Source organism: Pipistrellus kuhlii, unplaced genomic scaffold, assembly GCF_014108245.1.
Source record: "Pipistrellus kuhlii isolate mPipKuh1 unplaced genomic scaffold, mPipKuh1.p scaffold_m20_p_1, whole genome shotgun sequence".
Classification (NCBI taxonomy): domain Eukaryota; kingdom Metazoa; phylum Chordata; class Mammalia; order Chiroptera; family Vespertilionidae; genus Pipistrellus; species Pipistrellus kuhlii.
Window position 1 is genome coordinate 147,354,290 of NW_023425404.1, and position 21,770 is coordinate 147,376,059.

The window sequence follows — 21,770 nt, forward strand, 5'->3', positions numbered from 1 at the left end:
CTTATCTTCCCTTTACCCTTATGGACACAGAAAACAGTATGGTGTTTGCCAGAGGGAAGAGGGCTGAGAGGAGACAAAAGAGGGTAAAGAGAGAATAAATGGTGATGGATCTATATTTTTAAATAGTACACTCATTCACTTTAAAACATTTATTGAACATCTATCTAAGTGGGTTAGGTAGGGGATAAATACAGCATAATCTTCATCCTTAAAATATTAGAGTAAATAAATCATTCAGTTTAAAAATAAGTGGTTAAATCAAAATATCTATATTTTACTTGTTTACTTTCTTTTAAAATAATGATATATTCAAAGTACTGGTGTGACTTAAATGAGTCCATTTTTATTATTCCCTTAAATCAATGAAACAAGAAATCTGCTTCTTTCAATGTTATAATTTTGCCTAATTATATATAAGTGAACTTAATGAATTAGTATAATTTCAGATATTTTTCCATGACATTACAGGAGATGAAACCATTTTTACAATTTTTTTTATAACATTGCAGTGAAAAATACAAGTAGGCCTGCATTAACTCAATGAGAAAGTGTATGTATCTTCACTATTGTCCTTTTAATTAAAAGTGAGAGTGCTATATTTTTGTCTGTTTTAAACTGACATCATTACACAGATAAAGGGAGAAATGTGTTGACATATCGAGACCTTAACAATAATCTGCAATATAGAAAAAAATAGGTAAAAAGTTTGGAGGCAAAAAAAAAAAAATATATTGACAAAAACAGAATAGCATGATGTTTCTTTTCTGTATTACATAAAGTGGATTGTTGATCTATGTTTTCTCTGAGAGCTACTGAGCCTGGATATTGAGTTCAAGGCTCATAATTCTAGCATTACAATCACCAAATCAGCAAATGATATCAAAATATATAAATGGATACTGGAGTCACTCTGCAGTGACACTGTCATATTACACACAATCTCTGAAATTTATGCAGTCTTTTATGATGGGTAAAGCCCTAAAATAACATAAGGTAAAATGTAGTCATTTATTATTTTATGTTAAAAGATCCAACTCAGAACCTCCCTGAATATCTGAACCAAAAATCTGACATTGCGCTGTGAACATTCACTCAGACCACAAATTGATTCATGCCACAGGTATTGATGATTGACTGCTTCTGTCTTCTGAGAACTGTTCATTGTGATGAATTCAGGCACCCTTCCTGCCTTGGTGTATTCCACATCCCAATGGAGGAGTAAGCTAATGGGAAGAACCAAGAAGACAAAGCTGGTTAAGAGGATAAGGTGTCATAAGGGCTGCTATTTAGATAAGGTAGATAGGGCAGGTGTCTCAGAAGGGGTGATATTTGGGAAGAGACACAAAGTAAGGGAGGGAGCCATGTCAGTGTCTGAGGAAAAGCATTTTAGACTGAGGGGAAAGTACTAGTCATACAAGGGCCCTAGAGTAAGAGCTAGCTTGTATATAGGAATGGCAGAGAGCCTTGTGGATGAAGCAGAAAGGACAAGAAAGAGAAAGTGTGGTAGTAAATAAAATTGGAGAGATAAGCAGGGGTCAGAACATGTCAAGATCTTGGAATTTTATTCTAAACTAGAGGCCCGATGCACGAAGATTTGTGCAAGAATGGGCCTTCCTTACCCTGGCTGCCGGCACTGCCAGAGCCACCTTTTCACCTTCCCGTGCTGTCCAGAGGCCTTCCTGGCATCTGCATATACAAATTAACCTGCCATCTTTGTTGGGTTAATTTGCATGCTAACTCCTGATTGGCTGGTGGGTGTCACAAAGGTTTGGTCAATTTGCATCTTATTCTTTTATTAGTGTAAATAACAAAAGATGCTGAATAGATATGAGCTGGAAAATATAATCTAAATTTTCCTTTAGATAGATCCCTCTGGCTGCTCAGAGGATATTAGGAAGAAAGATAAGAATGGAAATGAGTTCAGTGTAGGGATGACAGTCTAGAAAGGTGTGAAGGGCTTGAGTAAGGAAGTGGAGATGCTGAGCAGGTAAAAAAGCTGAGTAGCCAAGTTGGGGATGGGGGGGGGGGGGGGGGGCATAGTTGATTAGGTGTTAAAATATTGTCATGAGGCCTGTGCTTCCAAAGAGGTTATTAGGGAGGAGGGAAGAGCAAAGGTGTGGAAGCTGAAGCAAAGAGCAAAGCAAGACCTACCTCTCCTTCAGGCTGGTGACATGCAGGCTGTGGGAAGACAAATTAGTCATCCTTGAGTGAGCTGCAGAGTGATGCCATCAGGAGGTAACTGCATCACTGAGACTTAGGTGATGGTGAAGCCAGCTATAAGGTATAGAAGGTGTAATGGAAAGATATAAAGTGGTGAGGGGATTAGTATTTGAAGCAAATGAGGGAATATGCTGAGGATAAGCATATAGGGATAAGCATATAGGTAAAAGTAAATGACATGGGAGTTTGGACTATTTTGGCAATAGGTACTAAAGGATGAGGTCATGGTGGTGTGGTACATAATCAGTGCTAGTGAAGGAGGGGCCAGAGCATGTGTGTGTTGAGAAGAAAGGGCCGAGATAAACATGATGTTTTCACAAGAATAGGTAGTTCATCAAGAGCCTCCCTCAGAGCTAAAAGACAACTTTGCTCAAGGCTAACAGTCTCAGTTTGACTGCTTAATCAGGCAATTTAGTATTCTCTGTTACTGATACTCTTTACTTAGGAAAGGTAACCCTTTCTATAATGAGCTGAAGGAGCTAAATACACAGTACATAGTGTCATTTAGCCCTGGACCTGAGCCACATAAATGATGCATTAAAAAACACAGTTTTCATGAGTTAAACTTGCTACTTCAAGATTTACAGTAGGTTCAGGTTTTGGCTTCCTAGGGAATTACCAGTTTTCTAAGTTACTTTGTAGCAGGAGGCCCTTAAACTGGGAAGTTCTAATTTTCAACTCATCCTCCCCACCCCACCCCTTACCCCTTGCCCACTTGTAAAATTAAGAAGATCACAGAGAGAATCATAGGACTTTGGGGAGCACAGTTCCAACACTCTTTTCCTGTATTTGTGAGTTCAAAAAAGGCAAAATGTGTCCAATTTTTGCTATTTTCTTCGAATAAAGCAGTACAGTGCCTGGGTCTTAAGTGTTTTCAGGTCTCATCATGTAAGGATAAATTGTTTGGTACAATGACACTTCATATATATTCATTCTAATAAAAGAGTAATATGCAAATTAACCATCACTCCACGACAAAATGGTGGCACCCATAGCCACAAGATGGTGGCACCTGGTCCTCTTAGCCCTGCCAGAGTCCCCAAGTTCACCCAGCAGTGGCAGTCCAGGGTGTCTGCTGGGAGGCACCTGACCTCCATGCAGCGATCCCTGTCCAGTGACTGCAGCCTGGGGTGTCCGGCTGGGAGGCACCAGTGCCCAGCTTGATCCTGGCCAGAGGCGGCAGCCTGTGCTGGGGTCTCAGGCTGGCAGGGCCATGCACAAAAGCTGTGGTGGCAGCATGGGCTGGGATCTCAGACCAGGAGGGCCAGGCATTCCCTCTGCATGATTACCTGGCCAGCAGCAGCAGCCTGGGCTGGGTTCTCAGCCTGGCCAGGGTGGCAGCCTGGGGTTTCAACCATTGAGTCACAGCAGCCAGGCAGATATGGAGGAATTTTAAATGTTTCTTTTTTAAAATACATTTTTTATTGATTTTTTACAGAGAGGAAGGGAAAAGAATAGAGAGCTAGAAACATCTATGAGAGAGAAACATTGATCAGTTGCCTCCTGAACACTCTCCATTGGCCATGTGCCATCAAACCGAGGTACATGCCCTTGAGTGGAATCGAACCTGGGACCCTTGAGTCTGCAGGCCAATGCTCCATCCATTGAGCCAAACCAGTTAGGACTGTCCAATATGCTAAAGAAAAAACCTTATCTAATAAAGAGGAAATATGCAAGGGAGGCATTTGGGGGTGACCAGGGTGTCAGGGGAGACAGTTGCGGTTGAATAGGCTGGCAGGAGAGCAGTTAGGCATTGATCAGGTTGGCAGGGGCGTGGTTAGGGAGTGATTAGGCTGGCAGGCCAAAGCAGTTAGGGGCAATCAAGAAGGCAGGCAGGCGAGTAATTAGGAGCCAGCAGTGCTAGATTGTGAAAGGGATGTCCGACTGCCTATTTAGGCCTGATCCCATGTATTGGGCCTAAACAGGCACAAATTGGAGAGGATACAGGTTGTTGAGGGACACCCCCTCCTATCCACAAATTTTGTGCACCAGGCCTCTAGTGTATATATGTGTGTATATATGTGTGTGCATATATATATGTGTGTGTGTGTGTATTTGTGTGTGTGTGTATGTGTGTGTGTGTGTGTGTGTGTGTTCAGAGATCATAGTAATCTGGCCACTCAGTATAATTCTGGTATCTATTTTTTTAATCTTTATCCGAGGATGTTTTTTCTATTGATTTTTTTTTTTTTTTTAAGAGAGAGAGTGGAGGAGAAGGTGGAGAAGAGAAAAACATCAATGGGTTTCTCATATTGATTGGTTGCCTCCTGTACACACTCTTCTAATGACTGGGCATTTGTATGTACACAGTGGTTGATACTAAAGGACCACGTAAGCTTGATCCTTGAAGGGCTGTAAACCAAAGCAGCACAGTGACAAGCACGAATGCTATCAAGGCTCCTCTCCCCATTGATAAAAAGAAACACACACAAACACAGAACCTTCAAACACACCAATCCCATAAACTCAAGTGGTGTTTATTTCCAATTATGCCTTTAAAGGTGACTTTCTGTTTTCTTTTGAGAAAGATGTATTTGTTTGGCATCATAAAATAGCAACAACATTGTCTTATTGACATGTAAAGAACTGTTCTCCCCAAACTCTCACTCCTGAGAAACATGAGCTTTTCTAGAAAGTTATCATGACTAACGTTCACAAAGTCATCAAAATTGGACCTTGAAGCATTCTCATTTTAAAATTACTGTGAATGACTATGTTTCCAACAGGGAAAAACAATACTGTAAAAAGCAGAAGCAAAATGGTTAGTTCATTTCTTCTGTCTCCTCCTCCTGCTGGTCCCCTTGCCCTCCCTCCATCACCTCTCTCTTGCTGCAACATGCCTTTGCCCTCCGTGTCCTTCAGGGAGAATCCCAGGTGACAACACAACAGTCGGTCTGACTGAGAGGAGAATGTCACTCAGTGGTACACACTCCAGTGGTGTAACAGAGAGGGACACAGAACACCTATTTCACTGAGAGTGACAAGCTCCAAAGTGCAGTCACCTGGGGGAGAGGGGAAGGGGAGTTCTGAGTGGAAGGCAGGTGCTCAGAAAACGGCATTGCAGGGGTGGGGCAAGTGGTTTAACCTTTTTCCTAACTCTCAAAGGGCAGGAAGACTTTCGCAGGTAACCGTCCAGCAGTTACAGAGACTCAGGCCAGAAGGACAGAGTAACTCAAGGCATGACTGGTGAAATGTTTTCCTTTCCTACTTTGCCCCTCTAAGGTGCATCCTACGTAGCAAGACAGACATCTGTGGAGCTGGCCAGGCAGACCAGGGGCCTGAAGACAGGGCCCTTTTTTACACGATCCCACATGGCCTGTGCCAAATCATCACAAAGCAAACTGAGCAGTGTCGAGGGAAGAATTGACAGAGCAGCTCAAAGGTTCCTGGTGATTCCACTGTATTTCATAGAACGTTTTATATTTCTTTTTTTTTTTTTGGTCATGGTAAGGTCTATTGGCACAAATAGCACAGCCACAAAGTATTCTTTTGTTTTTAATAACTCATCTCATATATATATTTATATATACTTTTATATATCTGCTTATCTTCATTTCCTCAGCAAAAAGAAGGGAAATAAAAATATTGATCTATAAAATAAGCTGATGATAACACAATGCCAAAAATAGCTTATGTTAAGTGCAAGGAGTGAAGCTTGAAAGCAAGCTAAATTGCAACAACATATTGAATTAACATTTTTAAATACAAGACTTGCAATAAAATAATTCTTGAGATATGCTTCTCATTTTTTTAGTTTACTTTTCAAAAAACTACTCTATATACACATATCCAGTTGTAACACTTGACAGTAGCATATGGGGCGTGATATAACTTTGGTACACATTGCAGATATGGATGGGTAATGTCTGTAAATGATATTCCTTCACCAGTTAGAGCACTGTACAGCCAGGTGACCTGTCACCCGATCCCACGTGATCCTCCCACCGGAACCCCAGAATCCTTCCCAGATCCACCAGAGACAGCGGGAGAGAGCCGGCTCACTGGATCCATATCGTGTTTCCTCTCTCGGTTCTCCTGGGTTCCACCGTCAGCTCCCCAAATGTGGAGAAAAACTGCTCCATCTCTTTCTGAAGCATGTCATTTCTCTTCTCAGCGTCTTCTTTTGCTCGCTCTGCGTTCCGCATTTTGATTTCTATCATTGTGAACTTTTTCCTCTCCTGATCCAGTTCATCATGGAGGTTCATCATTTCTGTTTCCAACGTCAAGTTCCGCTGCTCTAAGCTACAAAGGGTTGGGGAGGAAGTAAAACATAAAGTGGTTTTATTCCCGTGCAATAGAACAGGGATACAAATATATTTCTAAACTCTGTCTCTGCAGAGCTTAGGAAATTGGAGTGAGCCCTTTTAAATCAGAGAAGTAAGGTCTAGTGATTTGAAAGGTTTTTGTTGTTGTTGTTGTTGTTTGAGGATTTGCTAAGATGAGTTGCTATCATGTTAACAAGATACCCTCAGACCTCTCTCAGAAGCACTTAGTTGTCATTTGAAAGGTTATGTATAAATGTCAGCACAGAGGAGTAAGAAATGTCACACAGCACAGAGCGACAGAAGGCAGGCCAAACCACAAGGCTTCCTGGACGTTTATTGCAAGTTGGGTTTCACTACAAGAAAGGAAGAAAGCTCAGTAAAGAGGGAAGAAAAGGGGAGCAACTCTATTTGGTTTCTAGGAAGAAAAAATAATGGTAGTAAACATATCATTGTTAGATAAAGTCCACTGCTAAGAATGAACTTTCCAAGACATAGGAATCTTATAAAAGTGGTACTAAAAGTAGCTAATATACAGGCAGAAGAGTGGTGGAGGTAACATGTGGTGAATAAGTAATCCACCTGATATTCTGTGACAATGGAGTCCACCCAAGTAACCTGTGATCCCTAATTCTCACTGCTTTCCAAGTTACTATATCTTAGGATATCTAGACTTATATTTCTATAGATTGATAGCTGTATCCTTTTGGATAATTGTATGATTTTAGATAAGTTTCTTGAAAACAGTTTTCTCTATAATCACTGAGCTCCAAAACATAAATTGTTGTTGTTCAAGGAGGAGTATTAAGCACTTGTTTACTATATGATGAATCTTAATAATAATTCACTTTTTTGTGTCTTCTTTCTGAGCTAATAACCCTGGAATATGTTTAAAGTTATCATAACACAAAAATTGGAATTTCAGAAATCTGATTATCTTAATAATTTCCAATCTTAAAATCTCATTTGTTTTTGTTTTGTAATGTCTCATGTGTTATTTCATCCAGATAATAATAATAACACTTAGGAATAAACTTGTTCTTCTTTAGAAAGTAACTAGGATTTAAAAAGTTATTCTTCATATTCTCTAATCAGTTAGAAGGCTGCTTTGATCATATGATCACATTTTTTTTTTAATATGACAACCTGTCAGTGTGCTGGTTGAAACTCAGAATTAGTCTACAATACACTCTCCTTGCTTTTTATTTATTTATTTTTTTAATATATTTTATTGATTTTCCACAGAGAGGAAGGAAGAGGGATAGAGAGCTAGAAACGTCGATGAGAGGGAAACATCGATCAGCTGCCTCCTGCACACCCCCAGCCGGGGATATGCCAGCAACCAATGTATATGCCCCTAACTGGAATCGAACCTGGGACCCTTCAGTCCACAGGCCGACGCTCTATCCACTGAGCCAAACCGATTTCGGCTCTCCTTGCTTTTTAAAGCTACTTATTTTAGAAATAAAAATGCTGAAAGAAACTCAAGCATAATACAAATGAAGACAGTCCTTTAAACAATATTGATACATTTTATATATCAGGCAAGAGTATGAAACTTCCAGGACTCTAATGAGTGGAATACAGAAGGGAATCCCTCCCACTGCAGAATAGAGTGATGCTGGAAAAATACATAAAAATGTTAAAGATACATAGCAAGGTTAAAAGAAATATAAGAGCATCTTCAAATATACGATAACCGAGAAAGATACTCCGATTTAGAACAGTAAGTGGAAGCACAAAAAGGGTATTAAACCTGGATAGTGGTTTGAGGTGGGAGTTTTTTTTAAATTTTTTTTATTTTTCACATGGGGGAGAAGAGGTCTCTGGTATAAGAGAGGAAGAAAACTGAGAGTGATTCAGTTGAGAGCTTATAGCATTGATTATCTTTATACAAAAGGGACCAGAAAAACTCTACTCATGGGCTGAGTGAAGTGTCAGAATTGAATCAGCAAAAGAAAAAAGATCAGTGTTAAGCTATACATTTTTGGATATGTCTCCTTGGGCAAAGGCAACAAAAGCAAAATGTAACTACATTAAACTTAAAAGATTTTGCAAAGTGAAGAAAGCCATCAATAAGACCGACTGTCTAGTACCTATGATGTGCAATGACCACCAGGGGGCAGACACTCAACACAGGAGCTGCTGAGCTGCAGTGACTTGGCAGCAGCAGTTCTCGGGTGACGCACCCTGGAACCAGAGAGGAGGGAGCCCAATTCCTAGAGGGGCTGCATGATTTTACATTCAGCCTTGAGTTATGGTCCTGTTGGCCCCAAATCTGGTTACTGCAGAGCTGCAGTGACTGCAGACACCCTTCAACCGTGGGAGGTTAGCTCCAGAGCGTGTCCAGTTGTCATGCAGTCCCACCCTGGCAGCCACCTTCTAATTAATTTCCTTTCAATGTGCATGAATCTGTGTACCTGGCCACTAATAATATTATAATAACTATGTATTGTGACAGATGGTTAAAAGCTTATTGTGGTGATCACTTAGTAAAGTATGTAAATGTTGGATCACTGTGTTGTACACCTGAAGCTAATATTGTATGTCAACTATAATTAAAAATAAATCTTTTTAAAAATTGGTCAACTAAAAAAAAAAAAAGGTCTGGGAAAATTGTCCAGAATGCCTCGCAGAATGAGAAAGATAGAAATTTAATGTGAGAAAGAGAAGTTAATAGAGATGGAGCATGGATTAAGAAGGTCCAACATATTTGAATAAGGGTTGTAGAAATAGGAAGTTGAGAAAATGGGGAAGATGAAATAAAAAGGTGGTAGATAAAAATATTACAGAATTGAAAAATACATGTCCTCAAGTCAAATAAAATTTGAAAGGTACTGGTAAAGATAACAGAAAGTTACTAATCAAAATAAAAAATGGTATATCAATGCTAATATCAGAAAAAATAGACTTATGGAAAAAATGCATTATTACAACTAAAGATGACCATTGCCCAATGATATCAATTCATCAGAAATATATAAACAAGTCTGAACTTTTATTCACCTAGCAGTGTAGCCTCAAATAAGTTAATATAAAATATAACAGAAGTTATAAGCAGGCACTGATAAATCCATAAATATTAGGAGAGTTTAAGTTACCTTTGTTAGAAGTTATAGATCTATCTGATAAAAACGAGGCGAAATGTAAAAGATTTAAGCAGCTTGATTAACAGACTTGCTCTACAGTCATATATAAAATCCCAAACCAATCATAAAAGAATAGTTTTTATAATACCAAATAACTGATATCATAAAAATAATTTCTCTGACTATAATACATAAAGGAAATGGGGAAGGTGAGGGAGGAGAACACTAAACTCACATGTTTAAAAACTAAAAAACATCAATAATTGATAGAGTACTATCCATCTATTTTATCTATCATCCATTGAGCTATTCAGGTATGTACATATGTATGTATCATCTATCTAACCTCAATATTTGTGGGAGGAGATAAAAATATTTTGAAGGGGAAGTATGTGAGTCTAAGCAGGAATTCCTGTGGCTTGGGCATGTGGCAGCTCCTCTGCCCTACTTTGTGAGCCTTTCCTTTTGCCCCTCAGGTGGTAGGAATGCTACAGCGAAAGGGCCCAGGGAGATGCCACTCCATTGAAAAGTTCTATTATTTTATCAAAGTCTCTAAATGCACACTAGACTCAGAACATAACGTATCACGAGTGTCCTCAAAAAGGAATATGTTCCTCTGCAGCCATTCAGGATGATAACTTATTTCCAGGATGGAGATATCAGCTGAAGCTTGCCTTAGGATGAGTGCAAGCTTCAACTGCTACCTCCTTTTCCACTGCTAAGTGCTCCTTTATCACCACACACTGGCAGCGATTCAGAGTTCTGGTAGCCAGTGCTTTTCTACATTTAGAAAGATGAGTAACCTTAAATATCTTGATGCCTTTTTCTTCTTATTTAAACTTCCCATCACCTGGCATTATGTAGAAAAATTCTAATCAACTTTCCATTCAGCGAAGTTTACAAAAACGACTTTCGAAAGTAATTTTTCAATTTAACATTTTTTTCTATATTTACTCTACCATAGCTCTTGAAAATAAGTTATCTTTTGGCCTGATGATTGATAAACGGATGGGAAATGGCAAAATAAAGTCAAGTTTATGTAGGTAAAAGGAACCATGTGGGGTGTGGAGATCTGGAAGCAGTGGAAGCAGGACAAAGACTGATGTTCACAAATGATAAGGATCTTAGAACCCCCAGATGGGGAGAGGTCCACCCAACACATAGCCTGGGCCTGGGAGTGAGACCATAGCTCATAGCTCCCCCACACTGAACCCAGCCTCAGGCCTTCTCCTGACTTGGAGCTCAGTGTTCTTTGCCCTCTACTATGCTGAAAGGAGAACATAAAAACAATCAGCTTTGCCTGGCTGGTGTGGCTCAGTTGGTTGAGCATGGTCCTAAACACCAGGAGGTCATGGGTTCAATTCCCTATCAGGGTACATGTCCAAGTTGTGGGTTGGATCCCCAGTAGGGGGCATGCAGGAGGATGTTTCTCTCTCATTGATGTTTCTCTCCCTCTCCCTCTCCCTTCCTCTCTCTAAAATCAATTAAAGCAAGCAAACAAACAAAAAACACACACATATGCAAACAAACAAACAAACAAAATAAACAAACAAAAAACACCAGTTTTGCCATTTCTGTGACCTCAGTGACATGTGAATGTGGTGACTTTCAGGACAAGATTATATTTGTGAGCCCTGGGCTCCTTTCCCCAGGGCCTATCTGACAGTCAGGGCCCTGAGAACTCAGGACACTCAGACAATGCTCCTTTATCTTGCCTGGGTTGCTTTCCTGGAGAAGTTGCTAAGCAAACTTCTTCCAGCCCTGGCTATCTGATGAGAAGATGTGAATGGTTTTAGCATCGCTGTTTCCTTATAAATCATAGTTTTTGCTTCCCGTGTAGGCTCTAATTTTCCTTGTCCATATGAATACACTTCATGTCAACACCTTCCTCAAAAACCTTTATGGATTCTTTTCTCAGAGTAAAAGCTAAAGACAACCTGATCCCCAAAATCCTATCACCTGTTCCCTGTGCCCTCCCCGAGCTCCTTGCCCAGCCCATGTCACAGCTCCTCTCCCAGGTGTCTGCACAGCCTCCCCTTTAACCTGCCACAGGCCCTGCACTTAAACCTACACTTCATCAACTCTCTTCCCCCTCTTCCCAGTTCTACTTAGCAGAGGACCTATTTTACTTATGTATCTGTCTTCTCTCGTACAATGGAGGCATGTTCCATGAGGACAGAGTTTATATGTTTTATTCACTGCTACCTTCTCAGGGCCTGAAACTGAGCTTGGCAGATAGCGGACACACTCTCAGCATTCAACCAAAAGAATAAAAAAAAGGTCTGATTATTTTGACAACTTTACCCTCATTCCATTCTTTCCTGCCAGTGAAAACAGACTCCTAACCCTCCATTCATTCCCCTCTCTACTCCTCTCTAACCAGCCTCTAGCACAAACCCTCACAGCATCATTGAGTACCTCTGCTCTGCAGGAACGAGGCTCAATGGTTTCTTACATGCTTTCGCGGGAAATACTACTAGTATTTACATTTTCATATGAAGAAATCAAGGCTTACAAGAGGTAAAGTTAACTTTCCCAAGGTCCCCTAGCTTACAAATGGTGAAGCCAGGCCTTGAATACGGGATTCGGGCTCTGGAACGAGCATATTTAAACCCCTGTGTGAGAGTGACTGGTAGGAGGCCTTCTGGCAGTTAGGAGCTCCAGATTCTCCTCACCTCTTTATCTTGGACTCATACTCTATCTTCTGCTTGGTCATTTCCTGCTTCAGGCTGGACACCAAACTGTGCAGTGCACTGTGGTTGCCGCTGCTGTTGTTGCCCACAAACGTCTCGCTGTTGTCGCTGCTGCTGGTGGCACGACTGCTTCGACCTCCCACACTCCTCCGGTCACTCTTGTTCTCATAGTCCCCCGGGTGGGAAAGATCATCCTGCGGGGGCCCATCCAGCACAGGGTCCTCAAAGTTCCCCCCATAAAAGTCTTGCTCCGGACAGGTGGTGGTGGAGGAGCGACAGGAGTTGGAGTTCTCGGGGAGGGAGATTTCACAGGAGGAGGTGGACCAGGTGGCACTGTCAACGCTCTGCTTGTCATCCAGGTTCATCATGGAGAACTGCTGGTGGACATTGTCGTAGGTGGAGAGCCTGTTGTGCTGGCCCGACTCTCCCGTGTGCTCCTTCTGCTTGTTATCTCTCAGGGTCACGTAGCCGTTGGGCAGCCACGACATGCCGCGGCTGCTCATGGGGTTCCCCAGCGAGTCGCTGTTCAAGATGCCCATGCGCACTGTTCCATTCTGCACACTGTGGGTGCCCATTTTGGTGCCAGAACCCTTCAGGGATGAGGTCCTTCTGGCCTGTAAGCTCCCGTTGGGGGTGGTTTGGGCTTTCTCCAGACTTTCTGCATTGCTGCTGCTGAAGGACCCGTTGGTGACAATCCCACTGCCCTTATTGAAGGCGGGGTTCTTTTTTACCATAAGAGGGGGGCTCCTGGAGACATCCGGCTTGTGAACGCTATTCCTCGGGCTGTTGGTTTTGCTGCCTGACAGCGTTGTGGGGGAGCCATTATCCATGCTGCTTCTCTGGGGAGATTCGGACTTCTCCCAAGAGCACTGCCTCACAGGACTGTCCTTGGTATTGTTGTTCTCTTTGTTCTGTAGCTGGCCCATGCTGGTTTTCTTCTGAATATCATTGTTGTTGTTGCTCATGCCGTCTTGGGGCTTGCTTTGCAGTTCTGTGTCTTTGGGAAAAAGGCGATCATGCTTGCTAATCATCACTGACATCAGCTGCTGGACCACCACGGTGCCTAGAATTGCATGGAAAACAAAGTCATATGAGTGAAGTAGTTTGGATTTATTCCCCATTTTGAAGGTAATCCTTAAAGGACCACATTCAGGTGAACATTCAACATGATTAGTAGCCGTGCTGAACTATATTCTTAATGATGATAATGGCAACAGAAACTAAAATTTCTTGAACATGTACCATGAACTCTACCAAGCACTTAATCTTTGTCGCAGCAGGTAAAATAACTAAAAAAAAAAAAAAAAAAAAAAAAAAAAAAAAGAATAAAAAAATTGATCTATTATCAAAAGCAGTAATTTATTTAAAAATTAATGGGTTTATTCAGCTAATATATTAGCTGAAATTCCAAATACATTTTTATATATTTCTCACTGATTTACAATCTGGATTCCAATCCCTTAAAACGGTTTCACCATAAACCAGGCTTCTAAACTAGTTTCCTTACTTGGGGGCCATAATTTCCCTAAGAATCTCCTTAAGTATTAATGTTATTCATGTACCCACAATAAAGCAGTTTAGGCTAATGCAAACATCAATCATCTTTGCTTTGGCTTGAACTGTATTAATGTGATATAAACTCAGTTTATATCATGTTGATGAAAGTTTGAAAGAGTAATTAATGTCTGATACGTACAAATGGGGAATAAATTTAAATTTTAGTTAAGTAAATGTAGTTTCTACATAAAATACTTAAACCATGAGATCTGGTGAGGAAAATGATGACAAAAAGCTTTTGAAAATGCAGATTTCCACAGAAATAGCTGCTAACTGAGTGGCTGTCAGACTTACAAACCTTATGTGGGGGAGAGGCCACTCTTTAGCTTAAAGCAACACGTAGGCGAGACTTGACTCTGAATATAAATCAAATCAAATTTTGCACAGGAAAAATGTGTTATATTTCTCTCTGTTTTGCACATTTCTTCTGTGATGATTCAAAACTTATATTTAAAACAAGATCTGCCATGTGCCAGGCCTGGTGCTGGATCAATGTTGCTGAAACACTAATATTTATGCAAATTATTTGGAGATTCTGTCTAAGTGTAGGCATTGGGTGGGGCACACGACTTTACATTCCTAACCAGCTCCCAGAGGACACCAGCTATCACAGCACAGGAGCAAGGGCCTCACCTGGAAGCTTCGCAATCTCAGGGCCCACTGAGGGCCTTCTGAGCCAGAATTTGCATTTTGACAATATTCCCAGGGTGACTTCTGTGTCAGAGTCTGAGACACACTGTGCTACATGGGAATGTTTCACTTATAGCGTCTAAATTAAGTTTCTCAAAAGACTGTGAGATAGGACTTAACATTTTTCAGATGAGAAAGCTGGAGCTCAGAGAGGTTAAGCTTTTGCTCAGGCCATATAGATAGGAAGTGACTTAGATGAAATTTGATGCTTCATCTTCTTACTCTATATAGTTCTTGTTCTATTATATTTCAGCTGTTGTATTTAAACTGTAGTAATAAGTAAACTCAGTGTTTTTCTAAATAAACTAAATATAGAACAGTTATTAAATCATCAATTGTTACAGAGTTGTGGAAGAAAAAAAGCCATTTTTCTTCGTAGTAATATCTGAATCTGTTATCCTACTACCAATGCAGACAGCAGTGACTCTGTTGAAAAGACTTTGGTAGCGCTAAAATGGCTGTCAACACTGTGACATCATGTACTGTGTTTGAAGACATATCTACTTAGTCCTAGTTTACTATTTGCCCTTAAGACTGGCACACTTTACCATGTTAGCAGGCTCCAGTGTATAGACTCTGCCTAGTAATTTGGGAAAATTTATCTTCTTCCTGTCACTGGAATATTAATATTTGAGGCATCCCTGCTTCCCGTTGAAGCTGTGAACTCTGAGGGGCATTTAATTGTAAAGTGACATCCCCAAGGTCTCCAGGGTGAGTCTGTGGACAGCAATGTCAAGGTGTGTCAGCTACAATTGTAGAGTGAGTGTCAGCATCCTGGAGATGTAGAAATCCCTTCTATTTGGGGAGGGTTTGCTTTTATCTTGTCTCTGAGATAATAAATGGGAATAGTTTCTTGTAAAGGAACTTATCCCCTCCCCCACTCCATTTTTTACAGCTATCATAATATAGAAAATTCCCTGTGCCCCTTTGTAGGCAATTTCTTACCCCCAACTCCCACCTATGGCAAATCTAAGTTTTTCTATTTCTATAATTTCATGTAAATGAGATTATACAGTGTGAGGTCTTTCATGTGCAGGCATTATTCACTTAGCATAACAAGTCTGACATTTGTCCACATGTATTCATAATTCATTTTTTAAAATACATATATTTTATTGATTTTTTTTACATAGAGAAAGGGAGAGGAATAGAGAATTAGAAACATTGATGAGAAACATCAATCAGCTGCCTCCTGTACACCCCCTACTTGGGGATGTGCCTGTAACCAAGGTATATGTCCTTGACCAGAATCGAACCTGGGACCCTTCAGTCCACAGGCAAACACTCTATCCACTGAGCCAAACTGGTTAGGATGTAGTTCATTCCATTTATTGCTGAATGGTGTTCAGCTTCATGGTTGATGCTCAGAATGAAGATTTTTCATGACCAGAGCAAATTAAAGCAACAGGTGAAATTACTTTGCTGCTCCATTTCCCCCCTACTCTTTAAAAAAAAACCTACTTGTCCACTTGTGCACCTCTCCCATGAACATATTTTTACTGTATTTAGAGAAAATTACTTTTCTCATTGGGCATCAGGTTTCTTAGGGGCAGAAAGAGGCCTAGGACTCCTGTTGAAATGGGGTTCTTCAGTGCCCTAGGAAACTCAGAGCTCATGGTTCTGCTTCACTCCAGAGCAGCTTTGCTCTCTTCTGCTGTCAATACTGGCAGGAAAAGGGAGAGGGTTAACCATGCAATTTTTATAGGACATCTTTTAAACAGCAACAATAAGAGTTCAAAAAAAAAAATCACTGACTTTTGGGCAGATGGTGGCAGCATAGTATTGAACCTCCCCAAATCCCCACATAAAAACAGAGCAACTAGTTAGCAAATTCCACCTCGTGGACAACATTCACAATAAAACTTGGTGGCACGATATCCTCCCAAACCCCATAAAAGAAACTGCTGCAGACAAATCCCTGTTGTCACAAGGCATCCACGGTGTTGGCATCTGTGTGAGAGAAAGCAGGAGGAAGAAATAATGGGCCAGAGAACAGAAAATCCCCAAAGGATAGGTATTTGCTGCAAAATGCAAAGGGCTAATTTAAGAACAGCAGGTGAGGCTAGGAGGGAGTGTGCCTCATCCCATAGAGACAACCTCTGGACAAGCCTGAAGACGTGAGAGCCATCTAGCACCTGTGAACTGTCATCACTGGCAAGCCAGAGCTCCTTCCAAACTCCACATGGGGGAAACTCTTGAGAATGGAATCAAAATCAAGAAGGGAGGACTAGGACAATAAAGATAAAAGAAAGGGAAGGTTAATTAAAACCAAGGATTGGAACTAAGCCAGTACATCTTAGAAAGCAAGCTGCCATATCGTAGCACTCTGTGAAAAACAGAAGATTTGGCTCTGTGAAAACAGAGAACCTAACCTGCACGCTGACCAGATCATTGACACATACCTGGCTTAGAACAGCATACATTTAAAAAATTCACCGAGAAATGCAGAGCCTACAGATGTTGGTACCTTTAATTTTAGAGTATCAAAGACATTTAATTGCCTCACTATCAAGATAATCTCATCAGAAGAATATAATATTAAGAAGCTGTGTGCTGACCACCAGGGGGCGGCATGGACTGAAGGAAGGCCTGGTGGCAGCCAGGAAGGGAGGCTCAGGATGGCAGCTGGAAGGAAGGCTCTGACTGGCAACCAGAAGGCCCTGATTGGCCCTGATTGCCGGCCAGACCTAGGGGCCCTACCCATGCACAAATTTTGTGCATTGGGGCTTTAGTAGAACAATAAAAGGAGAATTAGGAAATCACATATAAAAAGTTTTTAAATGTTTGCAATAATCATACTGGTGTTAATAGTATAATATTACTGTTGTTATTCTGAGACTATTATGTATTTGATAAGAGGTGGAGCAAATTATTATTTATCAGATATTTGAATTTTGAACTTTCCAATGTCTTTGAGAACCAGGATTCATATTTAGAAGGAGATGAAACTATAGTGGAGAAAAGAATAAATTAAAACACTATAGACATGATTTTGAATTGGAAGTACAATGTGAACTTGGAAGGCAGTTTGTCTTTAACATGTGTGTATATTGTACATGTAATAAGTATGTTTGTAAATAGCATTTATATCTACTTGCTCCATCCACTGAAAAGTCTATAAATGATCAAACCAGTAGTAATGAGCATCACTGGAACCTGTATCTTGGTTTTAAAATATCATTTCCCACAAAAAAACTTTTTTGGAAATTGGCTGACTCAGGTTTGGAGCAGGAAACATATGAGCCTGGGAAGTCTGAAATACTAAAAAGAAAGGAAGCTACTAAAAGCAATTTAGGTCATGTCAAAGGACTGGGAAGGCTAGTTGAAGGTGCTTCCACTGGCCAAAGATGGAAAACAGTAATTACAAGGAACAATAATTAAAATGCATTGACTCATGAAATGGATTTAAATACATGAGTTCATAATTACATTTTACAAATATGTTAAATAATAACATTTATAATAGGAAGAAGAATAAGAAGAATGAGGAGGAGAACTCACTGTTAGAGAATGTTAAAGAAGCCACAGCTTGATGGACCTGGAGAGTATTATGCTAAGTGCAATAAGCCAGTCAGAGAAAGACAAACACCATGTGACTTAACTTACATGTGGAATCTAATGAATGAAATAATTCAATAATCAAAACAGAAACATAAGCATAGATACATAGAACAGACTAATAGCTGTCAGAGAGGTGGGAGTAGGGGTCTGGGTGGGAAAAAAGGTAAAGGGATTAAGCAAAACTTTATATATATAGACACAGAAAACAGTACGGTGGTTACCAGAGGGAAAAGGAGTTGGAGGATAGAAGAGGGCAAAGCAGGATAAATGGGGATGGAAAGAGACTTTGCTTTGGGCAATGGGCACATGATGCAGTGTGCAGATGAACTTGCACACTTGAAACGTGTATGTTTTTGTTAATAAATTCCGTTAAAAAACAATCTATTTCCTTATTTAAAACCTAGAAAAGGGAAAGACTCAAGCAGCATTTATCCTGTCTTTTATTTATGAAAGCTAACACTGGGTTACTAAGTAGTAGATGAGGAGAAGAGGTTTTGTTTGTTTGTTTATAATAAAAGTGTCCCAATTATTAAGTTAAAGCATTATGATGCTACGATATAGATGAACATTGAAGACATCGTGCTGATTAAAATAAACCAGTCACTGAAAGACAAATACTCTGTGAATCCACTTACATGAGGCATATACTAGTAATAAAATGTGTGGAAACAGAAAGTAGAATGGGGTTGCTAGGAGTTGGGGAGGGAGAGGCATTATGTTTAATGGATATGGAGTTTCAATTTTGCAAGATGAAAGGAGTTGTAAAGGTGGATGGTAGTGACCGTAGCATGACAATATGCATGTACATAATACTACTGAATTGTACACCTAAAAATGGTGGCAAATCTTATGTTATGTTATTTTATCATAATTTGTAAAATTGAAAAAGAATTATAGAATTAGGATATCTCCGTTTCAATATCCACTGAATTAATAGTCTTTAGAATTCTACTAAGATCACACAAAACAAAGATAATCAGATGTTATAAAACAAAATCTATAGTCTTGTTAATATTATCAGACATGACTTTGATCCAGGTTCTAATTTATAGAAAATAGAGGGCAGAGGACTATGCTAAACTGCATTATGAATATGCAATCAATAAAATTCAGCCGTGGGAAACTATACAGTTCAGATAACCTAATTTTTCAACAAATTGTAGGGATGCTGTATATTATAAGATACTTAAACCTAAACTAATAAAAGTGTAATATGCTAATTAGACTGGGAGAAATTCAGGACATCCTTCCGGACAAAGCCATGGTGGCAGGGCCAAGGTAGAGGTGGTTAGGGGCAATCAGGCCAGGCAGGGAGGGTAGTTGGAGTTAAACAGGCTGGTGGGGGGACAATTGGGGGTGAGCAGACTAGTGAGGAGCAGTTGGGGGGCGAGCAGGCTGGTGGGAGGCAGTTGGGGGTGAGAAGGCTGGCACTGGGGGGCAGTTGGGGGCAATTCCTGTGGGATCGAGCCTAAGCAAGCAATTGAACATCCCCTGAGGGGTCCTAGTTTGAAGAGGGTGGCTGAGGGATATCTCACTCCCCTACTCCCCTGTGCACAAATTTTGTGCACAGGGCCATTAGTGTGTGTGTGTGTGTGTGTGTGTGTGTGTGTGTGTGTATATATATATATATATATATATATATATATATATATATTAAAAGAATAGTAAAGGTATGCTGGGCCAGTGTAGCTCAGTGGTTGAACATTGACTTATGCACCAGTAGTTGTGGTTTGATTCCTGGCATGCAGGAGGCAGCCAATCAATGATTCTCTCTCACCATTGATGTTTCTATCTTTATCTCCTTCTTCCTTCTTTTCTTTTCTTATGTAAAAGAAACTCTCGGTAAATAAGTAACATTGTCTTATAGAAAATCATATTTTTCTACCTCTTAACATCAGTTAAATAAACCAAAATTAATAAAAAACGTATTAGCATAAAATAGTAACTTTTGAATTTTCTGACAATTACATTGGACTCAAAAGTGAACTTGAATTTTCTAGTTTTTGTCTAATATTTTACAAATTACTTATAGAAGCTCCATTTATTCTTATAAGGTTACTGAGAAATCAGCCAATTATTATGTTTAGTAAACTTAAAAAGTCTGACTCCCAAAGAGAAGATTTTTTTTCACTTAAAAAACCTGAGAAAATAAGTGGAATTATTATGGATTTATTTATTTCCCTCATCTGCTCATTAAGTCCAGGCCAATCAAGAGACAGTGATTTAAAATTTTTTTTTTTTTTTAATGAGGATATGAGATAATCATGTACTTACCCTCCATGATAGTCAAAGGATCTTCCATTTTAGGGCGCAGGATATTAGGGCCAAAGACAGTGGCCAAGTTCTGCGCGCTCATTTTGTTAACTCCTGAATAGGATTGTACTTCATCCAAGAATCTGTTGGGTGCAAGGATGTGAACAACACACAATGAGGTTAAATTTGCCAATGGAATAAAATGAGTCATCCTATATAATAAAAGGCTAATGTGCAAATCAACTGAACAGCAGAATGACTGGTTGCTATGACGTGCACTGACCACCAGGAGGACAGATGCTTAACGCAGGAGCTGCAACCAAGGTGGTCATTGGACTTCCACAGGGGGAGCGCAACTCAGCCAAAAGCCAGACTCACGGCTGACCAATGCAGCGAAGGTGGTGGGAGCCTTTCCCGCCTTCACAGTAGTGGTACATCCTGGACTGTGAGAGGGTTCCATCAGGCCAGGCTGATGGAACCCCACAGAGTGCACAAATTTCATGCACCAGGCTTCTATTCAATAGTTATAAAATATTTATAAACTCAAGAATGTTAAGTGATGATTATGCAGGTAAAATTATTTAGGGATTCAAACATCTCTTAATCAAATGTGGAGAAAATATGTTAAGAATCAGACTTGAGGAATTGTATCAGATATCACCTCTGGCCTGGCTTGACTTGGTTTCCTCTGTCAGTTACAGAAACAAATGTTTGAATAATATCAATATGGCCTTAGATTGAAGAATGAGTCCCCTTTCAGTACCTCAACAAAGTATTAAATATGTGTATTCAATTTGAGAATTATAAATAAGATCATCTGGTACAATCCCTTATTTCAGAGGAAAAGAATCACCCCTCTTTGTGGAATAATTTGTGAGCTTTCCATTTATAGTCTGTTAAAAAATGAGATCAAACATTTTTAAAATTAAAACCTCATTTCTACTGACATAAAAATTACAAGCAGAAATTGTTTCAATTTATTAGGTGCTAAAGAACAAGAGGCATGAAATCAGCTTTCCCTGAATGAGTTTAGTGGCAGGGGTTGTTTTTGTAGTCTGTCAGCATTTCTTTCTTTCTTTTTTTTTTTTTCGTTCCCTCTCCCTACTTCATTTGGCAAGAACTTCTGTTTTTCATGGCTAATAGATTTAACCGACAAGACAAAAAAGGAAATGATGAAAAATACCAGTTATCTTATTTATGTGTTACTTAATGTGTGTTATTATGTGTCAGTCATTGTGCTAACTTGTGAAATTCTCACAGCATCCCTGTGAGGTAAGTACTATGACTGTCCCCATTCTACAGGTGAGACACACGAGGCACCAGAGAGATTAAAAACTCCTTTCCAAGGACACTGTTAGAAAGTGCAAGAGCTGAAATTTGAACCCCAGTGTTCTGACTCTAGAGTCCATGCTCTTCATTACTACACCATGACTTTTCAAAAAGGC

At 40.0% G+C, this 21,770-nt stretch overlaps 1 protein-coding gene across 6 annotated transcripts in view; it reads right to left on the reverse strand.

The window, feature by feature from the left end:
- Positions 1 to 4,676: 4,676 nt before the first annotated feature.
- The window catches only part of ARHGAP24 (Rho GTPase activating protein 24), a 431,485-nt gene continuing 414,391 nt past the window's right edge, over positions 4,677 to 21,770 (reverse strand). For all 6 annotated transcript variants that reach the window (XM_036411559.2, XM_036411552.2, XM_045571040.1 and 3 more), the window contains 3 exons: positions 20,347 to 20,468; positions 12,247 to 13,327; positions 4,677 to 6,462 (listed from right to left, as the gene is read on the reverse strand). In XM_036411559.2, coding sequence (XP_036267452.1) covers positions 6,219 to 6,462; positions 12,247 to 13,327; positions 20,347 to 20,468 — 1,447 coding nt within the window. In that variant the 3' untranslated portion in view covers positions 4,677 to 6,218. The remainder of the gene's footprint in view (positions 6,463 to 12,246; positions 13,328 to 20,346; positions 20,469 to 21,770) is intronic.